The sequence below is a fragment of the Anabrus simplex genome, chromosome 14 (genome assembly GCF_040414725.1).
Source record: "Anabrus simplex isolate iqAnaSimp1 chromosome 14, ASM4041472v1, whole genome shotgun sequence".
Lineage (NCBI taxonomy): Eukaryota > Metazoa > Arthropoda > Insecta > Orthoptera > Tettigoniidae > Anabrus > Anabrus simplex.
Genome location: NC_090278.1, coordinates 84955967 through 84981940, shown reverse-complemented (window position 1 = coordinate 84981940; position 25974 = coordinate 84955967). Strand labels below are relative to the sequence as shown.

General features: G+C 39.2%; 1 protein-coding gene across 2 annotated transcripts; it reads left to right on the top strand.

Moving 5' to 3' along the window:
- Positions 1-120: 120 nt before the first annotated feature.
- On the top strand, positions 121-25625 carry LOC136885773 (transcription initiation factor TFIID subunit 9B). 2 transcript variants are annotated; one of them, XM_067158509.2, is made up of 5 exons: positions 121-266; positions 9793-9929; positions 10215-10346; positions 12512-12803; positions 24437-25625. In XM_067158509.2, exons 1-5 carry the CDS (start codon positions 146-148, stop codon positions 24610-24612), a joined length of 858 nt encoding a protein of 285 aa, XP_067014610.1. In that variant the 5' UTR covers positions 121-145; the 3' UTR covers positions 24613-25625. The 2 variants fall into 2 exon arrangements, with proteins under 2 accessions (XP_067014610.1, XP_067014611.1); XM_067158510.2 differs by lacking the exon at positions 121-266 and adding an exon at positions 2898-4252.
- Positions 25626-25974: the final 349 nt, after the last annotated feature.

Sequence of the window (25974 nt, the reverse complement as noted above, 5' to 3'; positions counted from 1 at the left end):
CAAAGACAATATGTATGAAATAAAGAGGCAACTTGAATAAGTAAAATGTCTGCAAAATGCTATATACTTTGACTTCGGATTAAGAGAATGAGTGGTATATCTCAACATCAGCTGGTTTAAGGATATCTTTGACATAGAGCTCAAAATGGCGAGTCAGCAAAAGTCGCTTCCTAAGGAAGCTCAAGTCATAATATCAATAATGAAAGATATGGGGATTAATGACTACGAACCACGTGTAATAACACAGCTCTTGGAATTCACTTATCGTAAGTATGTTTAATTTAATTATAACTTTGGTGTGAAACTATTTTAAAGATAAATTCTTTGTGAGGTGCCCAAAACCGCCTGCGTTTGTGTCCAAATTAGATAGATATATTTAAATTACGCTCTTCCTGTGTCTTCAAGAGCATATTTACAGTCATTCAGTTTTCTACAGAGATAATCAGCAATGTTGTTATCCAGCAGTCGACGCCTAATTATGGTTGTCACTCAACTGGACCGGAGTGCTTTTTCGAAGAATATAACATGGAAATATTAATACTGTAATCATTTTCAATAGATTGTTGGGACTAAGCAATGAATATTTTTGCACTCTCGAAGATGTTCCCGCTGAAAAGTATGCTGACAGGTTAGGATGGTGGTGTAGTTTGCGATCATGAATTGACTAAATTGCCATATAATCCTGTATGATTGTTTATAGGTTATAATGTAGGTGACTTAAGTCAAGATTACAGTGAATTTGGGATTAAATTTAATGTGAGTGACAGGTTGAGATTACTTTCCCCCGACCCCCGTTCTGAGAATCTCATAGGACGCTCTTTTTTATCACTTTTTTTAAATCTAGTTGTATTATCATAGTTTTTTGACATGTTTAATTAAGGCTGGGTAGGTAGTGACTTCATGTCCGCTCAACTTAATTTTTTAATAGGAAAAGCACCCGAAATATACAAAGATCAATGGACAAATTTGAAAGAGTACGCAGCCAACAACAGCCTTGTGATAAATAAAAATTAAACAGTTCAGATGGTTTTCCAGAAATGGGGGAGAATCGCAGCTAGTGACTGAATACAGTATGGGGGGGTAGACCTAGATTTAGTGAATTCGTTCTCATATCTGGGTGTCACTTTACAACCTACGGTCACCTCATTTAGAATTCGCGTAAGAGAAAGATCTTTAGCAGCCATCAGAAGCATATATGACATTATAAACCCGACTAGACTATCGCTAGGCATGTCCATGGCCTTATTTTACGCTAAGGTCCTCCCAGTTCTCACATATGGTATGGAACTTATTTTGGAGAGACTAATGGTGTCCGACCTTCGGACTATTGAAAATGTAAAGACCAGATTTCTGAAACGAACACTGGGCATCTCCAAGATGTCACCATCAAGTCTTGCGTATGAATTATCCAAAGAAACTTTTTTACTGGAAGATTTGAAAAATAAGAATGCAGCTTCCACATATGCAGCAAGAAGATAAAGTTCTCCAAGACAGCAAGAGAAAACAAGCAGATATTAGCCTGGATTTTTACTCAACTGATGCTATGATTGACCGCAGCTGGACCGGTCCAAATAATGACATGAGAAGTGCTTTGAATAGGCTGGCATTACATGGATTTCACCATTGTCTATGCCGGCGATCAGGCTTTCATGAACCGTCCCTACATTGTGTGTGTATGTTGTGTGATAAACATTGCGATTGCTATCATTTCAGCATGTGCAACAAGAGAAAAAAATCTTTATTAGAATATGCGAAAGATGAATGTATTTTTCTTTTAATGCACATTTGTGCGCTATTAAATAAATAATAAATATACATTATGATTACATCAAATTTTTCATTATTCTTTGCTAATGTGCATGATGCTTTTCGTCCTTTTTAAACACAACACAATATGGTATTTTTTGCAGCACTTTCCACAGAGCGAACATATGCAGTTTTCGTTTGGTGGATGGAGTTTCTTATTGCTACATAACTTGTGGTGGTAGCCATGAATAGCTAGTCTTGTAATTGTCTGTCTTTGTTCTTCATTAGCGTTTGTCCATGATCTGTCTTGCATTTCATCGGTACTGTAAAATTCCAAGTCGATGTCCATTCGTTTCCTTCATCTAACAGCTAGAAGTGCCTGGTAAGCATCCGTAGATGGCAGGTTGAACTTATATCCGATGTCCTCTATGAAGAAGGTTACTCTTGCTAATTCATAGGCAAGTCTCAATGGTGCATACTTCGCTATTTGCAGAGAGTGCTTTATGAACCTTGTTTTCACCTTTTCTATTCTCTCGAGGTTCTTGTACGTTAGATTTTCCCATATTAGTTCTATGCCATATGTTATTATTGGTGTTATTGTGGTGTCGTAAAAGTGTCACAACTGTATTCAGCGATAAGCTACATTCTTCTTCCAACCTTTAAAACAACAGGACGCACTTGGTACTAGATTTTTTTATATCCTTGCTCACCAAGCTGCTTTTGTGTAAATACATAGTGCACCAATATTCATCAACAATTACCTCTCAGCGACACATCAGATAACTTCCACTTATAACCTTATTCTCAACTGTTCAATTGGACAATGTAAATACTGTATAGTTACCAACCATTGATATTAATTTTTGGTTACAAACATTGACGCCGAGCACTACACCCTTTCTCCCTTGATTGTTATAATGTAAATATTTTTAAAACTTTATATTTTCCTATGATTGCGTCAACTGTTCTCCAGAGCACCACTGCCGAACTCTATTATTTTAATTTTACGCATTGGTGCTGACTTCTTATTCTATAAACCTATATGTTCAACCATCACTATTGTACAACTGTTTCTCATACTTAATTTTTGTAATGTGTATTAATAATACGTATTAATTTGTGCATGTCAACTACTAACCAGGTACCTGATTTTTGCCTTGAGGAGATAATTTGACTGATGATGCCCTCAATGAAGGGCGAAACATGTCTCAAGTGGAATCAATAATAAATTCCTAAATTGTAAAATTTATATGTATTGAATAGGTGACAAAACAAACCTTTTGGTAAGAGAAGCCATAGAGATAGAGCTGCGCCCAAATAACATCAACAGCGAAGACGTCTTCAAGTTGTCAAATACATGGAAACCTGTACTGCAGAAAATGCATGCATAACACCACCATGGAACGGCGGAACGCGCTCACAAAACCGTCGACAGAGGGCGGTGAATTACAGCACGACGATCCTTGAGTCCTATTAGTGGTGTAGGCCATGGATAGTACGGCCATGATTTCCACGTTTCTTTGAATTCCTTTGCTTACTGTCGGAAGCAGAATTTAACTTGCCCTGATGAAGGCCGATGCAATTTGGCTGAAAGCTCAGCATTAAATAAACATAGTGGCTTTAATCCAGTAATCATTTATTTATTTACATTAATAGTATGAGCCACGAAAACCTACATTCATTATTTTAGTGTTATTATCACGAACAAGACATAAAGAATATTTTGAACTAGAGTTATACTGCTCGTTCATAATCATGTAACTCGGTGCTTATCACTTGGTTGCTGTTGAGTGCCGTACGGGTTTGTAACATCATGCGGAACCGAGTGCTTGTAAGCAATTCCACGCTAACCCATAAACCGCTCGCGCACGACACTACCCGATAATGAAGCTTAACTTTTAAACTCTGATGTAATTGATGCATTTTTTTATTCAATTTGTTTTAAGTCACACCGACACAGATAGGTCTTATGGTGACGATGAGATGGGAAAGGACCAGGAGTGGGGAGGAAGCGGCCGTGGCCTTAATTAAGGTACAGCCCCAGCATTTACCTGGTGTGAAAAACGGCAAACCTCGGATAACCATCTTCAGTGCTGCCGACAGTGGGGTTCAAACCCACTATCTGCTGGATGCAAGTTCACAGCTGTGCGGCCAACTCGCGCCCGGTGATTCAGTTTTGCTGACAGTAATGAAGATTGTTAAATAAACAGCTGTACAGTATTTAAGTTTTAATTTGGAGTGCCAAATGACTCAAATATGTATTAACATTATGTAACTAGCATGTATCTAGGTTATGTTTGCCAGGCGGTCTGTAAAATCGGCAGGGCAGTGCGCCCCTTAAAAAGGTCCTAGGAAGAACACCGCACACACACCCAGTCCTCAAGCCAGAGAATTAACCAATGAAGGTTAAAATCTCTGACTTGGTCGAAAACCGAAACCAGGACCCCCCTGAACCAAAGACCAGCATGCCAACTATTTTGCCGTGGAGCTGGACATATCATGGTAGGTAAGTAAGTAGTTATTTACTGAGCATTAAGCAGTTACAAGTAATACATTTCATCTACAAAATAAAAGAAAACAAGAGCATTTAAGACATAACTACATTACCGTAACAGTGATCATTGACGTAAGAACACTGAGCAAGTTGGCTGTGTGGTACAGGCCACGTAGCTATAAGCTTGTGGGGTGGGTTTGAACCCCACCATCGGCAGCCCTAGAAATTGTTTTCCACTGTTTGACATATTCACACCAGGAAAATGCTGGGATGGTACCTTAATTAGGTCATAGCCACAACCTTGCGTCACCCAAAAACATTTTATGTGTCCGTTTGACATTAAACCACATGCAAAAAACAAAAAGAATCACTTAAGATCTACATAGGAATTAATGTTTACACAACTATGTCATAGAAATGTGTTTCAATAGACTGTAATACAGTACAATTACAGTAAAACCCCTGATATCTGTGGCACTGTGTAGTCGAATATCAGAAATCATCATTAGACTACAGCAGAACTCATACAAAAATTAAAAAATCTATAAAGTTTTATTGTGTAAGTAATTAGGCTTGTACCTAATTTTACTGACTGTTTTAAAATCAAACATAGTAGTATTTACATACAGTATAAAACATAAGTGAAATACAACCTGTGACAATAAAGTTCAGTGTATAGTCCTCTACTATCAACATAGATGAACAATGCACGACAGTGACTTTACTGTCCTTCGGAAGTAGTCCCCTCCCATAACTATGCACTGCTGAGATCGGCGATACATGTCCTGGAAACTTTGGAAGAAGGTTCCTTTGAGATGGTGTTCAAAAGCCTCATCACATTTCTTTGGATGTCAGGAATATCGTCATATCTCTTTCCTTTCAATACGAGTGTGAATCGTGGGAATAGGAAGAAGTCTGGAGTATGGAGAAGTCTGGGATGTTCAAGTTGCACTACCCCCTTTTTTGCCATGAACTGTTTGACGATATAGGGTGTGTGTGGGTGAGCATTGTCATGGACAAAAAACCATGAACCATGTTGTACATACTGGGGTCATACCCTGCGTAGACGTTTCATGAAATGGACCAAAACTTCAATGTACCGTGCAGCATTCAGCGTTGTTCCCTCAGGTAGAAATTCCTTGTGGATAATGCCTTGATTATCGAAAAAGGTGATGAGCATCGTTTTGATGCGTGACTTTTTAGCTCTGACCTTTTTCCGATGAGGGGATCCCGGAGAACGGCTTCCATGCTTTGCTGCATCGTTTCAGGGTTGTACTTGAGACACCAGGTTTCATCCTCAGTGACAATACAGTTCAAGAAATTTGGTGTCGCATCCGCCGTTTCGACAAAATCTTGTGAAGCCTCTCAACGTGCCTGCTTCTGATCGTCAGTCAAGTGATGTGGCACAAGACGAGAACACGTTTTCCTCTTCCATACCTTGTGGGTAATTATTTGTCGCACGGATTCATGGTTAATCTGCAGTTCATCCGCTATTATGCGAACAGTTAATCGCCGATCTTTCTTGATTAATCTCCTCACTTTCTCAATGTTTTCTTCACTGACGGTGGTCGCCGTTCTTCCACTGCGGGGGTTGTCAGAAACACTTTCCCGGCCTCCTCGAAAATGGGTGAACCACTTGTACACACACTTCAAGGACAGTACTTGATCTTCATAAACACGTACCAGCATCGCATGCGTTTCTTTCGGTGTCTTGCCAAGCTTAAAACAAAACTGTACATTGATCTTTTGGTCGTTCATGTTCCTGTTCACAGTTCAGAACCAACGCACTAAACGCGCACTGTGTCAAACAGGTCTTACACGGCACACGCACAATGCTCAACTGAACAACATTGGGAGCAGGTGGTCCAAACCTGCTGCTATGCAGATGCAGCATTGTATGTCGCCAGTGTTGCCGGATCGACCGTTCTGATTTCATTCACCGAGTTTTTGTCACAGGTTGTATAATAAGCAAGCTTAAAAATCTTAACAAATAAAAACCTAAGTTCCTGTTTCTTTTACTCAGATTTTTTAAAAAAATGTTCGCTGTTATTGTTGCACTGTTGACAAAAAGTGTGAGTGCATCACGAGTCTCGAACCTTACTTCGCTGGTATACGTCACAAGGTACTTGTGACTCGTGCTAAGAAAGCAGTCCTGCGGGCAGCCAGTGGATGGCAAAAGAATATTACATCGAAATAGTAACACTGGCAGCTGCAAGTCTTGTCAGATTCTCACATTCCTCAGCAGGGTGATCCGCCAAGCGGCAATAATCATTGAAGTCCCCGAGTCACCCCTCCCTTGTGTAGCACAGAACAATGCGTTAACTGTTAATATCCCTTTCTACATGAGATTTACATGAGTATAAATGCATATGTAGACCAAAGACTTTAGTATTATTTATCTAGACTCACAGAGCGCATTGATGCAATGAGGAATATTGAATACATTCACACATCGCCATGTTGTGGCCACTTCAGCTTTGAATGCATGGTTAGCACATGATAATGTTTACAGTTCCTTATGTGAATCGTGTCAGTTAGTGGATCTGTTGTAGTATTATATATGATGGAGTGATAATATATTGCCAAATCGTCGCTGCCAGGACAAAACCTCCTATGTGAAATATTTTAGCTTAGAACTTTGGCCGGTAAGGTTCTGTCATCTAAGGTGCAATATTGTGTGCATATTGTCAAGGCATTCTCGCTCTTCACAATGTATGTGCTGCGGGTCAGTATATCTCCAAAAATATTTTCACATAGGAGGTTTTGTCCCGGCAACGACAAAATGTTTTCAGTGAATAAGAAATGTGAGCTTTTGCAGTAGTTAAATTGATGAACAATATTAAAGGAGAGTTAAGTTAGGCCTTACGTGTGGAATGGAAAATAATTCAAGGATGGTGAATCCTAGTGCAGCTTTTAATTGTACAAATTGCAGTCAGAAGGGATCTGGTACATCTTTACATAAGTGAGTGTAAATTGAACTGTTATGAAATTATTTTCAATTACCATAATCATGAATTAAGCAGGCTATAGGACAGTGGACTCAGTGAACGTGTGGATGTAGAATTTTGAATGTGTAGGCTTCTTATTCTTGCCCTTTATCCAATTTATTGAGGTATAATTCTTAAGAAATAAACAGCTACCATGAAAATAAAAGTGCATATTTTTCTTACAGAATGTGTGTATGTTCAATCCTCAGACATAAGGCTGGTTGGATCCTCCACAACCGGTACTAATAATTGAAAAAACCTGGGCCTAGAATGCGGAAAATGTTTTTGATAAATCTACATAAAACCTATCTAGTTTTAGGGCAATGTATTGCTTCAAATTATTAAACATTATCTGAACAATTCTTTATAGCTACCGTAATTAATTTCTCCTTTTTTACACCTGATTTATGATTTTAAAAATGGTTAATTAAAATGCTATTTCAAACATTTTTATTAGGCCCAAGTCTATAAAATGCTCATTACAACCCCGTATGCTCCATAGTCGTTCTTAAGGTTACCATGTACCGATAAGTGATATTGTTCAATAACAACACAAAATGTGTTCAATTTTTATGTGTATCTTTCATTATCAACTACTTCGGAATAGATAAGTTTCCCTGAGGCCTTAATGAGACACTGCCGGACATTTGCCAGGAATCATTGTGAACAAACACACAGTCTTTCACACTTCACGGTCGACTTTTACCACTTGAGACCTCGAATTACTTCTCTGATACAACTTCTGCCTGGCATTTGGTTTAAAATTAGCAATACAGTGTTTTTGGTTTGCGAACTGACGAGAATATCTGTATGGATCTTCTGTTTCTTATTGTGGTCCCTTTTTAAAATATGTTCGATGTACCTAATTAACATTTGTTCTTACCGTATTATCTCGTGTCATAGAAATAATAATAATGACGTGTTTTATACGAGTGTTAATATAAGTTAATGCATGTATTCCGTACTACGATCTCCTCGGTGAGCTCAGGAGTGCCCTCAACATGGCGGTACGTGCATGGACATCTCTTCCCCAGTCACACGCTACTGTGCAGCCGGCGGTGTGAGGCCTTGATGTAGACAAACAATAAATTATCATATTTATTTGCTTTATAATAAATAATTAACTCACTGCATATAAACTTGTAAAATAATACTGTTCCTCACAAACGTGCCAGTTAAAAGACCTAGGGGAAGGAGGGATAATAAGTACACAGTAGCCGACTGTCAACCACTCTGACTTAACACCAAGGCGGCCATGCCAGTACAAAGGAGATTTTTTAAAAAAATGGAAATACGTCTTAATAAAGAGGACAGAACATGGATACTCTCCATAGTTAAGTGTCAACATCGTTCTCTTTGACTCTGTCTGGCTCCATGGCTAACTGGTTAGCGTGCTGGCCTTTGGGCACAACGGGTTCGATTCCTGGCTGGGTCGGGAATTTTAACCACGGGATTGGTTAATTCCACTATATACGTATAGTCTTCATAATTTCATCCTCATCACGACACACAGGTCACCTATGGGAGTCAATTCGAAAAGACCTGCACCTGGCAATCCGAATTTGTCCTCGGATACTCCCAGCACTAAAAGCCATACACCATTTCATTTTCCTTGACTCTGGTGGCCCTGGAACGAACTGAATTTCTAATGGGGTCTTTCTATCTTGAGTCCACTTTCTATAGAGTAACGGTTTTCTTCTACGTTGTAATTGCTCTCATCGTCATTACAAAATTGAAACGCGTCGGCATTTAATAAATTATAACATGACCTAATGTCCGCAAAATAATATTCTCAATGAAGTATTTATTTATTTTCCACCTAGTCGATACAATGATTGCCTAAGGCAATTTTTATTGGTCAAAAGTGGTACATGTTTCGTATATTATCAACATCTTCAGCCACATAACACAGTTTAGATGAAAAATATAAAATTGACAAAGTAATGCTTTAGAGGAAGTGTCCTTGAAATTAACATAAGATTGACAAGATAAAACAATCTTGTCAATCTTATGTTAATTTCAAGGACACTTCCTCTAAAGCATTACTTTGTCAATTTTATATTTTTCATTTAAACTGTGTTATGTGGCTGAAGATGTTGATAATATACGAAACATGTACCACTTTTGACCAATAAAAATTGCCTTAGGCAATCATTGTATCGACTAGGTGGAAAATAAATAAATACTTCATTGTGAATCTATTGAAGTGCGATACGGACCATGAAGCTGATTTTATGTAAAAATAATATTCTGTCATTTATTGGTTGTGAAAGTCTACATTTTAAGACATAGTACTTCTTTCCCATTTACTCCTCACACCACAATGTCATCTCCATATTTTTCCTTTGTCTCTTGTTATTAACCGTAACGTTCTTAGCGCATTTAACTGTACATGTAAGTTTCACCAGCTGTTTAGCTCAGACTGATTCACAGCTCCCACAAAAATGGGATTTTCCAACTTGTCCACCTTGGCCAATATCGCAGCCGGACTGGACCCGCTTTATGTGCGAATGTCTTATGTTCTACTCTCCTGATATCATTTAACAGGTTATTTTTCTGTTGCAGGGTATGTCACAGGAGTCCTGGATGATGCTCGAGTGTTTGCCAATCATGCTAAAAAGAAGGTGATTGATGTAGAAGATGTGAAGTTAGCTATTCAAATGACTACAGACAGAATATTTACAGCCCCTCCTCCACGAGATGTAAGTATCCTGTGTTTAAAAATTATAATTCTAATAATAGTCAGGCTCTTTAGGCTTTTCTTTTTCAATTGTGAAATTTCCAAGACACTGATGACTAATGTACTGCTGATTCACAATACTGAAAAAGACAAAAGAGCTTTGAAAATACTATTATAATATTCACACTCTGTGAAATTAAATTATGGTTCCTTCTGAGAACTTAGTTTTAATTATAATTGTTTTAACTACTTATATAGTAAGAACAAAAAGAAAATCGCACTGAATTATTACTTGCGTTTGTTACAGATTCTCTTAGATGTTGCCCGAACCAAGAACAGCACGCCTTTGCCGTTTGTGAAACCACACTGTGGCTTGAGATTACCTCCTGATCGTTACTGTTTGTCAGCTTGCAACTTTAGAATGAAGAACTTCAAGAAGGTAAAGATGAGATAGTCTGTGCAATAACCCTGTAAGAATGGTATGGTCATTGGGGTGGGAAGGGATAAGTTCCGCATCTTTCTTCACAAACGTGCCAGTTGAAAGACCTCAGAGAAGGGGACGTAATAAACTGAGTGTTATCAACTCTTGACTTAACACCAAAGTGGCCATGCTGAATCCTTGCTTGTACATAAGAGATTTTTAAAAATGAAAAGTCATATCCATCCTAGGGGACTGTTAACCAAGGAAATAAGGCAAGCTCTGCTCACCCAGGACAAGGTTCGATTCTCTGTCAGAATATCAAAAAATGTGAAGTTTACTCTCACTACACCAAAAGTGACCAATATGTCACAATAAATGACCACATAGTTGAGTGTGGAATCATATTTAATTCGCCTGCCAGTTATTTCATTGTACCTGTCACACAAAAACAAGCCAGGATATGTGGCTCAGACATTTGAGGCACTGGCCTTCTGACCCCAACTTGACAGGTTCAATCCTGGCTCAGTCCAGTGGTATTTGAAGGTGCTCAAATACATTTGGCTCATGTCGATAGATTTGCTGGCATGCAAAAGAATTCCTGCGGGACTGAATTCCGGCACCTCTGCGTCTCCAAAAACCGTAAAAGTAGTTGGGACGTAAATCCAATAAACATTATTATTACATAAAAACATGTTGAATGACTAGCTTTCATGGCTCAGGCGGCAGCGCACCGGCCTCTCACCGCTGGACACCATGGTTCAATTCCCGGTCACTCCATGTGAGATTTGTGCTGGACAAAGCAGAGGCAGGACAGGTTTTTCTTTAGGTACTCTGGTTTTCCCTGTCATATTTCATTCCATTAACATTTCATCTATCAGTCATTTATCATTGCCGCAGAGGAGTGCGACAGGCTTCGGCAGCCGGCACATTTCCTATCCATTCCTAACTCGGTCGAATGACTGGAAACAGGTTGTGGATTTTAATTTTCAACTTGGTGTGTCACTGTCCTTATCATCATCATCATCATCATCTCTGTCTCTAACTTCCCCATTTGTAACAAATTCATCCACCACAATTATCATCATCATCATCTCTGTTTCTAACTTGTCCTGTTCTAACAACTTCATCTAAACCTACCATCTAGACCTATCTAGTATCTACCAGTCAATATAAATAATCATCATCTCTGTTTCTAACTTGTCCTGTTCTAACAACTTCATCTAGACCTCATAATGGATGTGCCTGAGAAACAATTTCAGTGTCGGTTTATTCTCCATGCGTATCTCTGTTGAGGAAACCCTACCTTAAGTCATTTGGAAAGATTTTACAAGATACAATTTAATTGCTATCTGTTAGCCTTATCTTTAGACTACATTACAATAGCATCAATAACAAATGTGTCTGGCCTTTGGTCACAGGGGTCCCGGGTTCGATTCCCAGCTGGGTCGGGGATTTTAAGCAGCATTGGTTAATTTCGCTGGCCCAGGGGCTGGGTGTGTGTGTCGTCTTCATCATCACTTCGTCCTCATCACGCCGCGCAGTTCACCTACGGGCTTCAAATCAAAAGACCTGCACCTGGCGAGACGAACTTGTCCTCGGACACTCCCGGCACTTCAGTAACAACTGTCAGTGAAAGTCTCTAAAAAGCCCCTCAGTAGGCATTATGCACACTTAATAAATGAGATGAAAATCTGCAGCCTGTTTCCAGTCATTCGACCAGATCGTAAATGGAATGAATGAAGCTCCCATCTAGTGTGGATGATAGGAAATGTGCCGGCTGCCGAAGCCTGTTGCACTGCTCTGGGGCAATGATAAATGGCTGACAGATGAAATCATATTGGAGAGTGTTACTCGAAGGAAAGAGGACGGGGAAAACTGGAGTACCCGGAAAAAACCTGTCCCACCTCCGCATTGTCCCGCACAAATCTCAAAAGGAGTGATCGGGGTTTGAACCACAGAACCCAGCGGTGAGAGGCCAGTGCATTGCCACCTGAGCCACAAAGACTCTGCAAAATGAGAATTATGTTTAAATTGCTGAGAAAAATATTACATGTAATAAATAGAATGCTATTTCACTGGCACGTAAATACCTATGATAATTCAGAAACTTATACAATTAAGTTATGTATAATCCTGTGGCTTAATATTATTGTCATATGTTGTTCATTTTGTTTTTTAAACAGACGCCGAAACAACCAATCCATCAATCTAATTACGGCAGCTCGTCAAGCTTCATGAATGCAAATATTTCTTCAAATATTTCCAACGGTACTTCCATGAAGTTGCAGAGTAAACAACAGCAGCAGCAGCAACAACAACAGCAGCACCACCACCAGCAACAGCTCCAACAACAGCAACAACAGCAGCAGCAACAACATCAAAATTTATCACTTGTTAAGCGTCAGAATACCTTGTCTACAGTTGCAAGAACTCAGTCCATTACCATACCAAAGCCTGTCATCAAATTCTCTTCAGGTTAGTCTTTTAGTTGTATTTTATGTGGGTTGTTTGACCTGTAAGGTAGTGCTAGTTTGGTTACAGAAACTACCTGCCTCATGCAGCTAATTTTCCTACAACACTACCTGGTGGGATATAGGAGAAGCAGTTCTGTAAACAGTCTATACTCCGCACAGCTTTACTTCTAAATTGACATTTCACAAAACAACTGAGCATCGCCTTACCTCTGTTGTCAGCACGCTATCGCCACAAGAACAGCTGATGTAATACGACTGCAGTAAACAGCCCTTCTAAAATGTAATCTCGTACTCGGAAAAGCTAATGAATTGGGATTGGAAACATTCAGAAAATCTATACTTACTAGCAACATCCGACACTAAAAAGAGGAAACTTAAAAGGGTCCACCTTTTCAATACAAATAAATGTTATAGTTTATTTACAACATATATTTACACTTGGAACTAGTTTCGACGCTGTTTGGCGTCATCTTCAGCCAAAATGTGGGCGTAAGCATGCAGACATTTATATTATACAATATGTTAAATCAATGTGATTAAATGAGAGACATGAAATCGTGAAGTACAATGTCAGTTTCAAAATGGTCATGAAGGGTGAGTCAAAATTGTATAAACATGAGATAGGGCTCAAAAACATAATCACTTAAAAAACATATAAACTGTAACAAAACCACACGGAAGTTCGAGATGATTGGCATTGGAGATTCAAATTATTTCAGACACTCTTCCATTGAATGTTGCCTGCCGCGAGTGTAGTACAAAACATAGGTTAGATTTCAATAAACACAATCGTCTCAAAAATGCACATAACATTTTAAAAATATTTTTGGGTTGAGATGAAATTTGGCAGTTAGGGATTGAAATCACTTATTCACTAAGCGTCAATTCAAAACCAGCTGTGAAGGGTGAGACAAAATTGCACAAGCGTGAGTTTCGACTCGATAAATGCAAATGCAACACACTCGAAACTGTAGGTTCGTGATGGATTTGGCACATAAAGGTCTGCGTTCACTCGTTCGTTGAATGGCACTGGTGTGAGTGTAGTTCAAATACGAGTTAGGATTTAACAGAATCAAGCCTCTTAGAATTGCACGTGACATCTGAACTCATGGTGCGAGATGAACTTGGCAGTAAAGGTTTGAATTTGTAGATATTCAGTAATGCCACTTCAAAACAGTCCATGAAGGGTGAAACAAAAGCTATAACTCACACGAGTTAGGACTCATTAAATACTACTTTCTAATACAAATAACATATTCAAATTTTTCGTAGTACAAGGTGAAATTGGCAGTTAAAGAATTAAAATTTGTAGACACTTCTTCGTCAGATGCCATATAGGTCAAGCGCAGCATAAGTGTGAGACAGGGCTCAACATATCCAAACTTGTACAAGTGCATGTAACGTATCTAAATCCAAGTGTGAGATAAACATGGTAGTTAAAGAGGGTGAGGGTGTAGTAAACATATTCAGCTCGACAAGAATACAAAATTCGAATTAAGGAAGACGTTCCTCTGAGAGTTTAGAAGTTGACTGTGCTAAGATTTGTGGTCTATTGTTGCAACGTTACGTGTAGGGTGGGGGCAGTTTCTATGATGTTTATTCTTATTTCTATTTATTTCTATCTATTTATCTATCTATTTATCTATCTATTTATCTATCTATCTATTTATTTATTCCTGTGATGTTTATTGTTTATTTTTAAAATGTTATGTGCATTTTTGAGACGATTGTGTTTATTGAAATCTAACCTATGTTTTGTACTACACTCGCGGCAGGCAACATTCAATGGAAGAGTGGTTGAAATAATTTGAATCTCCAATGACAATCATCTCGAACTTCTGTGTGGTTTTGTTACAGTTTATATGTTTTTTAAGTGATTATGTTTTTGAGCCCTATCTCACGTTTATACAATTTTGACTCACCCTTCATGACCATTTTGAAACTGACATTGTACTTCACGATTTCATGTCTCTCATTTAATCACACTGATTTAACATCTTGTATAATATAAATGTCTGCATGCTTACGCCTATGCCTATTTCCCACATTTTGGCTGAAGATGACGCCAAACAGCGTCGAAAATAGTTCCAAGTGTAAATATATGTTGTAAATAAACTATAACATTTATTTTTATTGAAAAGGTGGACCCTTTTAAGTTTCCTGTGTTACGTTTCTCAGTTCAATACAGACAAAAAATTAAACTCTTACATTTAAACTGAAAAGAGAATACATTATTGAGAATAAAAGAGAATGAGGAAATAACACATCACTCATCGCTAATGGCTGGCACACCGGGTGAGTTGGCCGTGTGCGTAGAGGTGCGCGGCTGTGAGCTTGCATCCGGGAAATAGTAGGTTCGAATCCCACTATCGGCAGCCCTGAAGATGGTTTTCCGTGGTTTCCCATTTTCACACCAGGCAAATGCTGGGGCTGTACCTTATTTAAGGCCACGGCCGCTTCCTTCCAACTCCTAGGCCTTTCCTATCCTATCGTCGCCATAAGACCTATCTGTGTCAGTGCGACGTAAAGCCCCTAGCAAAAAAAAATGGCTGGCACACGAAGGAGGTTGTGGCCTACAAAGGGAACACTCCACTGATCTGAGTCACTTTCTTGCCACTTGTCTTTTCCGAACTACACTGAGATGTGCTAAACACGCACAAACTAAGTACACTAATCAGTAGACAGACGTAAATAAAACTACAGCTATTTTCATACACTGAGCTACAAAACCTGCATTGTACTAACTTGTGCTATGCTGAATTTTTTTTTTTTACATTGCACCGACACAGATAGGTCTTACGGCGACGATGGGATAGGAAAGGGCTAGGAGTGGGAAGGAAGTGGCCGTGGCCTTAATTGAGGTACGGCCCCGGCATTTGCCTGCTGTCAAAATGGGAAACCACGGAAAACCGTCTTCAGGGCTGCCGACAGTGGTATTCAAACCCACTATCTCCCAAATACTGGATACTGGCCGCACTTAAGCAACTGCACCTATCGAGCTCGGTGTGTGCTAAAGTGTAAACTACGCTATATTTTACTATACTAGAGAGATAAAGACTAATACGAAAAACCCAAATTACTGAAGATAAATGCAAAAGATCACGAACCGTACCCAATACTATACACGCTGAGCAAGATAGGTTAACCACGTGGAGAATGTGAATATTAGGGTAGGTAACTAGGTTTCGAGATAGCACTCTGCCGATATAAGTCAGTATGAATGATAGCTTGGGATTGGTTGGATGTCTGTGTTTCAGCACTCACGTCACATATTGAAGCAGGCTTTCAGAAGAAAATGAAAACATCTGTGGCTTTCATTGATTTATCAGCAGCCTATGATACTGTCTGGCGGCAAGGCCTACTCTACAAGCTGATGAAGATCTTTCCATGCCAACAAATTACGAAGCTTATTGATAACATGATTGGAAACAGAGGATTTCAAGTTACTATGGGAAACAAAACCAGTAGCCAGCAATTCCTCCAAAATTGTCTCCCTCAAGGTTCTGTTCTAGCCCCACTGCTCTTTAGCCTTTACATTGCTGATATGCCAGAAACTGTCAGCAAAAAATTTGGATATGCTGATGACTGGGCCATTGCAACTAGGCACACTCACTTCGAACCCATGGAAGAAACTCTAACATCTGATTTGTCTGTGCTTGCAGAGTATTTTCGTAAATGGAGGCTTCGACCTAATGTATCAAAAACAGAGGTGACTTGCTTCCACCTCAACAACAGACAATCCAATAGGACTCTGGAAGTCTACTTTGATGGTACACAACTTACCCACAATAAGGAACCAACATATCTGGGAGTCACGCTAGACAGGACCCTGTCGTTTAAATCACATCTCACAAAAACTGCTGCGAAACTGAGAACAAGAAACAACATCATACAAAAGCTTTGTGGAACCACGTGGGGATCATCCGCCACAACTCTGTGGACGTCTGCGTTGAGCTTGGTATATTCTGCGGCGGAGTACTGCACACCAGTATGGTTGAATAGCACCCATACTAACAAAGTTGATGTCCAACTAAATAGTACTGTGCGCGTTATTACAGGAACAATCAGGTCTACTCCCACCATCTGGCTGCCTGTCCTAAGTAACATACCACCCCCTAACCTGCGAAGGAAAGTAGCTTTGATCAGAGAATACAACAAGATCCTAGCAAACCCTGGACTACCGGTACACTCTGATATCTCAAACCTCAAAATCAAACAACTTCGTTCGAGACATCCACCTCTTGCAGTCGAGATCAATCACATTGAGTTCAACATCATCGATTCCTGGAGAGAAGAATGGATGCAAAATGCTCCAGCTACTTGCCTGAAAATGCTATGCATCGATAAGACAGTTCCAGGGTTTGATCAACCTCGCAAGGTATGGTCAATGCTCAACCGACTCAGGATGGGACACGGAAGATGTGGGGATTCACTTTTTAAATGGCGAATGCTCTCCTCGCCGCTATGCGACTGTGGTGCACCGCGACAAACTATTAAACACATCAGGAAGGAATGCAGCATCAGAGCATATGGAGGGCCATATGAAGACTTCTTGATGGCAACCCCAAAATGTATTGAGTACATACAAGATCTAGATATTTGTTTGTAGTTTTGTTCATTGGTTATTGTTGTTCATTTGTAATAATGTATTTGTATGCCATACGCTAAATAATAAATCATAAAAAGCACATAACCACCAGGCAGAGCCAAAATCGGCCAAAACGTCAATTTAGAAGTAAAGCAGTGCGGAGTATAGATCAGCCTCCAAAGTGATGCTGTCAGATCCAGTGTCTCATAATCGTGCAATTAGATGATTATGAAAATCATGTCGCGGTCGTTGTGCTGTTCAAGGTATGGGGACAACCTTCAGATATCGTTGATATCCTTAAGAATCTTGGCCGCGTCAACAGAATGTTCATGTATCAAACAATCAAGTGCTTCAGTGAGCCTAGGAGTACCTCGAAACATCCTCGTTGGGGCTGTGAAACAAAGAATTTGCCAAAAAATGCTGTCTGAAAACAAAAAGCAAAGGCAAGAGAGATGAACGTGTTGTGACAAACAATGTCCAGCTTGCTAAGAAGTGATCATGGTGTGAAAGCACTTTGCTGCAGGTACAAGGTACTTTTTACAACACTATAGAAGAAACAGAGGCTGGTTATTTGCCAAGCCCTACTTTAGTGGTACGTAAAAAATAGTCTTTACTGACAAGAAAGTTTTCTCGGTTGAAGACCATTTTAACCATCAATATGATTGTGTCCGTGCCCCATTTGTGCAGTCATAGCTCATCTGGGGGCTCTGAAAACCCAGAGCTCATCGTGGACATCACTGCTAGTTTGATGGAGAGTTTTGGACATTTACTTTCTTCTTCTGCTTTTATGACCACATAGGATCACTCTAGTCAGTCCGTCGTTCAGGTCTCTTTGAAGGGATTGTTGGGGCTTTGCAGTCTTCCCAGTACTTCTTCAGATGCTCCGATCTTCGTGCCCTTTCCTCAGTTGAAAATATGCGTGTTGTTGGTTTGTTTTGTGTAAGGGTAAAGCGGAGTTTTGTATTCAATTTTATCTTATTTATGATGTCTTCTGTTGTAAGGCCTATTTCCTCTCCTACTTCTCTGTTCCATTTACATCCTGTTGTGGTATTTTTTGAGACAACATTGTGTAGTAATAGTTGTTTCAGAAGTCTCGAATCCTGCATCCTCATGATATGTCCAAAGAATCCCAGTCTCCTCTTACGCATAGTATCTGTAATGGGTTCTAGCTCTTTGTACACAACTTTGTTAGGTATTAACTGCCACTGTCCAACTTTCTGGTATTTTTTGTTGATGCACGTTCTTCCAATCTTCCTTTCAATTTTCTAAAGTCTGTCAGTCTTTGATTGTTTATTCAGGTAAAAAAGTGTTTCTGCTGCATATGTAGCTTCTGGTTTTATAACTGTGTTGTAGTGTTTTATTTTTGTATTTATTGATAGACATTTCTTTTTGTAGATATCCCATATTAATTTTTGTGCTTTAGCTAATCTATTTGTTCTTGTTTGGATTGAGATTTTTTCATTTAGGTTATGTGTTATTACTTCTCCAAGATATTTAAATTGAGTTACTATTTTGATTTTATTACCATTTATGGTAACTTCTTTTAGTTGTGTCCGGCTCCATGGCTAAATGGTTAGTGTGCTGGCCTTTGGTCACAGGGGTCCTGGGTTTGATTCCTGGCAGAGTCGGGAACTTTAACCATCATTGGTTAATTTCTCTGGCACGGGGGCTGGGTGTATGTGTCGTATTTATCATCATTTCATCCTCATCGTGATAAGCAGGTCGCCTACGGGAGTCAAATCGAAAGACCTGCACCTGGTGAGCTGAACATGTCCTCGGACTCCCGACACTAAAAGCCATACACCATTTCATTTCTTTTAGTTGTGTTGGTTTTGGGGGCATAATTTCTGTTTTTTCAAATTATATTTTGAGGCCAATTTTATTTGCAATGTTTTGAAGTTCTGATATCTGGGTTTTTGCTTCTTTTACTTTATAGGAGAAAGGTGTCAAAACATCTGCTCAATTGTACCAAACACAGTGCTATGTTCTGTTATATGTATGTATGTATGTATGTATGTATGTATGTATGTATGTATGTCCACCCTTTAATTCTGTTCCCTGATTTAGGTTTGGGGATGAGGTGGGACAAAATATTGTCATGTTTTTACATCCAGATGCCTTTCCTGATGCCACCTACAGTTGAGGGACTAAAGATGAAATCGGTGATGGTGAATGAACTTGGATAAGGAGGCGGAAGGAGTCGGCTGTGGCCATTCTATAGGAACTGTCTTGGCATTTGTCTGCAAGTGAAAATGGGTAACCATAGAAAACAATTCTCAGTACAGGCGACGGTAGGGTTTGAATCCATTCATCCCCTGAACGCAGAGCTTGGCTCCTTAACTGTAACACATTAACACAATACAATTACTTTTTACTCATTCGGAACAAATATTTCAGGTTCCCTATCGGAATCAACATCTTTATCACGTTAACACACGCAGCTGCTCTACTCAGTAATGCTATGTTCTATTGTAAACCCATTAAATCGAACTTTGTTCATAGGTCAGAACAGTACTCATATTCCTGACTTTCTTTCCATTGCTGTTTGGTTATCTGGCAAGTTAGATCTGTCCTTTGGTCCACAAATTGTGGTCAGTATTTGGGGAAATAGTCTGCAAGACCTCATTCTCATATTGACAGCCTAAAAAGGAGCCTTGAAGATCGCTACAGCTAATTTTCCCATGAGTATCGTACATGACGCAATTGATGCTTGGCCAGGAAGATTTAAGTTCTGTATTCGAGATGAAGGTGGACAGTTTTAAGAGTACAGTATACCTAAAATTCTTAGTATAAATATTATTTACAGTACTTCCATTCTTGAAAATTATATTTCTCTTTTCCATATTGTTATTATAAAATGTAGCAGTATTTATGGCCAGGCTAGGTATAACCCAATGGGGTCCTGTTGGCAGGAAGCATGTACACATCTTGACACAAAAACTGAACACCACCTAGTATCTTGCACCATGCTATGTGGTCTTTAGAAATAACATATTTCTTGTCTTACTCTTCAATATACGTACATTTGTCTGAAACATTCCTTGCCCATAAACTTTCATAGTTTTTATCTCAGGAAAGTGGTAAAGAACATTTGGGGCAACTTGTGGCATTTGTTACTGTACAAACCTATTCTAAAAGGATAAAAGTGTATGTTTTCATTGGAAAAGTGTAAAGTAGCCTGCAAATTAATTTGAACATGGCAGTAACACACACTTTTTTTCCTTGTCGATCTATTACTTTTAATCTTTTTTTAATACCTAATATGTCTTCTTTCTGTTTTATAAATTGCCTAACATTATTTGGCAGGCATGCCACAAGCTTTAAGCAATAGTTTTAAAATTATTCTTCATGATACCCACTTTCTAATTAGAAGGTCTGTCATTTATATTTTTGCAAGTCTCGTTTTCAAATATCCCACACGTTTCCTGTGTAATTAATGTCTGGGAAGCTCCCTTGCTATTCTGGCAAACAAATATTGTCATCACTGAAGGATTTCTCAATTTTCCTTGGGTGTGTTGAGAAGCCAACTCTTCCTGATGAGTTCTACAAGTATCAACATCTAGAAATATTTTCTGAAGTACATGAAAAAAATCTCTCTTCCAGTATTCGAAATATTGGTCACTCTACTTCATGCCTTCGACTTCCACTTCCTGAACAAAACGTCCCCAATAGTCTCTTTTCCAGAGTGTTTTATGGTCTGTTGCAAATGTGCTCAATTCGTTGGCTGATACTTCACTTACAGCACATATTGAACCCTTTGCAGCTGTACTTTTTTTTTTTTCATCAGAGAAAAAACTTTTTTCCAGTGTTCTATTCTCCAATCCCAATAAGAAAGAAATGGCTTTTAGTGCCGGGAGTATCCGAGGAAAAGTTCGTCTCACCAGATGCACGTCTTTTGATTTGACCCCCATAGGCGACCTGCGCGTCGTGATGATGAAATTATGATTAAGACGAAACATACACCCAGTCCTCATGCCAGTGGAATTGACCAGTTATGATTAAAATTCCCGACCCTGCCAGGAATCGAGCCCATGACCAAAGGCCAGCACCCTAAATATTCAGTCATGGAGCCGGATGATCGCGGTGACTATGTGCCCACAAGATATGTTCCTAGCTCATTTATCCTGTTAGAAAGTGGTTCTTTGGAGGTTTGCAGGCTTTCTTTCCACCTGCTAAAAGTCAATCATGTGCCAATTCACTTCTCTGTCGCCCAATTCTCAAGCCAAGTCCACAGCGATGAGCCTGGGTTTTAATTTGCTGCTTCTGAGAAGATAGAGGTCACCACTTAGCACTTTTCTCTGCCACAGTCTCTCTTTTTCTTGGGTGAAACAGCCCATCACTTTGTGGTGCTCAATAATTTAATTTGCCTACACAGACAGAATTTATCGCTATCTCTCTTTGTGTCATAGAAGCACAACAGTCGCACTATGCTTTTTAGGATCATATCACCACCTGTGGGTGGGGGTCGCAGACAAAGAATACACCCACGGTATCCCCTGCCAGTCGTAAGTGGCAACGAAAAGGGGCAACCGAGGGATGATTGAATTAGAAACATGAAACTACTTGTGAATAGTACCATCACACGGGGAACAGTATGGATCGCCTTTACTTGCGAGTAGTAGGTATACCACTATGTTAAATACACAATGGGTTTGTGATTAGTAGCATCAGAGAGTGGTTCACTGTAGGTTTACAGTACCTATGTTCAGAACTCCACAGGCTTACATTGCCTGTGATTAGTACCCACTATGTGAGGAACACCATGGGAATATCGGTGCACATGATTAGTACCCACTATGTGAGGAACACCATGGGAATATCGGTGCCCATGATTAGTACCCACTATGTGAGGAACACATCTTTACGTCACAGTTGCGCAAGCTGTACTGATCTGATCATGCTGAAACCTACCACAGACGTAGACAACTGTGCCATCTAGCGGCTGGTGAACACACAATGCCAAAGTGTCAACCTAAAGACAATTAGAGCAAAATTGCTGATACTTATAGACTTGGCCTAGTATACAACCTCTATATCTGATTTTTGTTGCAATTCAACCCAAAATACTCCTTTTAACTTATGGTATAAGGCAGTTACATGTGTTCTTTCTCTTTTCTTTTGGCATCACCAGGTGTTCTTGGTAAGTTTCACTCACTATTCTACTGCTATTTCTTTGATCATTACTTGTTACTAGTTTTAAAGTATACATAGTTTTTTCTGGCGGTTATGTATGTATTTCTGGTTGGTAAACGATCCTCACATCAACATGTGTGTCCCACATAAATTGCACTGGTTGAATGGGGGTAGGTATGGTTCGGTTTGACGAGAGTTTTCGTTTTTAACTTTTGGACTCTTCATGTCTGTACCGTTCTCATTCAAACAGATCAACAGTGGCAGTAATAGTTTGGTACCATGGTAGCAGTCTACAAGAAGTGCATCCCAGATTTGCAGAGTTATCTATGTAGAATAGCAGAATGCCATTAGGCGAAAACTTTAATGTACTGGTGCAAAATTAAACAAGTAGGGTAAAAACAAGAGGAAGTTCTCTGCCGAACAAAGACGGGAGACAAGCCAATGCGTGAACACTTACTGGCAAAAACGAAGGGAAGGGAAGTCTGGTCCTAAGTAGTTTATAGTTATGAATTTCATTGGTTCCTTATTGAAGTAGGATTACAGTAAATAATATATAAATTCTTTCAAGGTCCACCTATTCAATACAATGACGTTTTATTGTCAGGCTGATGATGGCACATAGATGCCGAAACTAGTACCATTCGACTATTTGACATGTGATTAAATCACAATAAAACGTCATTGTATTGAATAGGTGGACCTTGAAAGAATTTATATATTATTTACTGGTCCTAAGTAGGCCGAGTAATTAATATAGGAAGATACAAGGGTGGCTCAGAAAATAATGCACCACTTTTTTTTTCTAAGCCTCCAAAAATGGCATGAATGCAAAACTTTAACTGAGGTTAGAATAAATGGAGAATCCCACCTTCCAATACTTGTTTATTTTTTTACTACTAGTCTATGTAATTATGCAACATAATCCAGCTTAAAATCTAATTACATTATTTAAAAAAGTACATGTTTCATTCCTAATGTGGAACATCAGCTAAAAAGGATACAAAAATTGGAATAAACAGTGAGACGAGAGCTGTTATCGGAGACCACCAAGAGAGGAGATGACCAAGAACCATGACAGTCTAGATGTACATGTCAAGTGTTCTCTTACTTGCATTCCCTTGTGTGTTTAACCATTTTGACCTTTTAAAATAATTATATTTCATTTTTACCTTAATTTTCAAAATTCATTCATTGAACTTTAATTTTTATTATCATTATTATTGTTTGCTTTCTTGGCCACATTGGACCAATGCAGTTGTTTCATGTTCACTTTCTCTTTCAAGGTTGTACTGTTTGGTTCTCGTGATCTGCCCAATACGTTTTAATTTGTTCCGGCCATAATTTTCTCAATTCGTATGAAATCACTATAAGCCCTTCTGTGTGTCGAAAATTTGAGAGTCTTAAGGAAGGTGTTAATTTTATTTTTGTATTCTGAATCTGCTATCTCGAGTCCAACTGCTTTGAGATCTTGCTGAATTTCATGGATCCATTGTCCTCCTTCTCTCCTTTCCAAGATTTCTCATCACTAGTTATTGTAAAATCCGGTTTCCTGACAGTCGCGAGATGTGAAAGAAATATGAGATGCTTTTCTTCTTCATTGTGCTGATGATCGGGTCAATCTCTCGATAAGACAGTTTTGTTAGGAAGGATTCTCCAGACTCCTTCGACCTGGTATTTTTTATTTATGCGGCAGTGGTTGTACATTCCCACCTGCAGCAACTAGTCTTACTTTCCTATTGTTTACAGTATATACATAATTCATACATAATTCATTTAATTTATTTATTATTTATTTATTTATTTTCTTTCTTTCTTTCTTTCTTTCTTTCTTTCTTTCTTTCTTTCTTCCTTTCTTTCTTTCTTTCTACTACCTGACTCTTATGAAAATTCTTACGTTTTGTCTTTCTTTTCAGGGACACCTAATCCTATGCCAAAAGCCATCGCTAAGCCTAAAATTCAGATCACTTCTGCATCACCGAGTACTCCAAGCCTGTTAAGTCCCAACAGTGTGAAGGTAGAAACTGATGACCCATCGGGCTCCTTAAAGCGGAAACGTGAAGACGACGACGATTACGATATGATGGACTGATACAAACTTATCCTATAAGTACAGTGATTACTCTCTCCATGTTTAACCATGGATGGTATTGAATTTTCTGTTGAAAGATCATTCATGCCAAGACAAGTTACTCAAGTGCAATCAAAGATGTTTTTTGAGTGGGTAGGAAGAGCAGCGAACTTGCGTCACAAGGGAAGCAGCACATCGTTTATATCACAACCTACCATGAAACTCTGGTGGCTGGACCGATGCAGTACATAAATAATAATTATAATAATTATTAGCTGCCTGTTTCCATTGCAAGGCCCCAGAATCGAAGGTGGAATCCTGCGTGGACAGACAGTAATGTGGCGCACCTGGACATCCCGGCGAACTGGGTGGATGATTCCTGCTCGCTACTGGCTAGCTGACAGTAAGGCTGGTACAGTCCAATCCTGTGTGGACAGACAATAATGCGGTGCACTCGGACATCCCCGGCAGAGGAAACAGGTAGCTAATTTTTTACTGGTGGTCTCAGTAGGTCACCAGAGTTTCAAGATAGGTTTCAGCATGAAAAGTGTGACCCTTCACTTGTCAGATTATTGAATTATTTTGCAGTAAAATGATAACACTCCTTACCTTGTGAAGTGCAGTTGTATATATTCTGGATAATACAAAGTGGGAAGAACTACAGTGAAAATAAAAGCAAGAGGGGAAGTATCTGCAAATTGTGAACTTTTGAGATAAAAAGAACTGTTTAGTGTGTATAGGACACACTTTAATATGTATTGTTTTTAAAAGGGAAAATATTTGTAAATGAAACACGAAGAAAAAAAAAAAGAAATTCGATCAGCGAAGGATATGAGACGTGATTATCTTCTTTTGGGTTTGTGTCACGTGAAGCAAATCAAAACTGCCGAAATTCTTGTCATTTCGCAAAGACTTTTTTTGTGTCCTCGGCAGAAGCTATGTTGTTGTAATCAATCCAAAAGAACTGAATTAAATAAATTCTTTAGAGGTTCTAATATTCACCAAATAGTTAAATGTGGACCACTTCGTATAGAGTAATACGAAGTGAGCCATTAGTGAGTTTGTCATTCGCATGCCGGGGCCTGAAGCCACTGCATTGCCTGTACTCATAGCCAGATGGCAACAAAAGTCATTGCTTTACCGAACTACACACTTCAATGCTAGAGTCGTCATCAGCATCATCATCTGGAGCAGTTTCCAACCACAGGCTGGGTCTGCTTGGAACATAAGCTCCTCCATCATTTTCTGTCCATCCACCACTTTTCTCCTCTCACTGTCGTCCAGTTCTCTCCTCTTGCCTCGATGCTCTTCTTTATACCTTTCATCCATCTGTCCCTCAGTCTTCCTCTAGATCTCCTTCCCTTAAACTGCATTTTTTTTTCT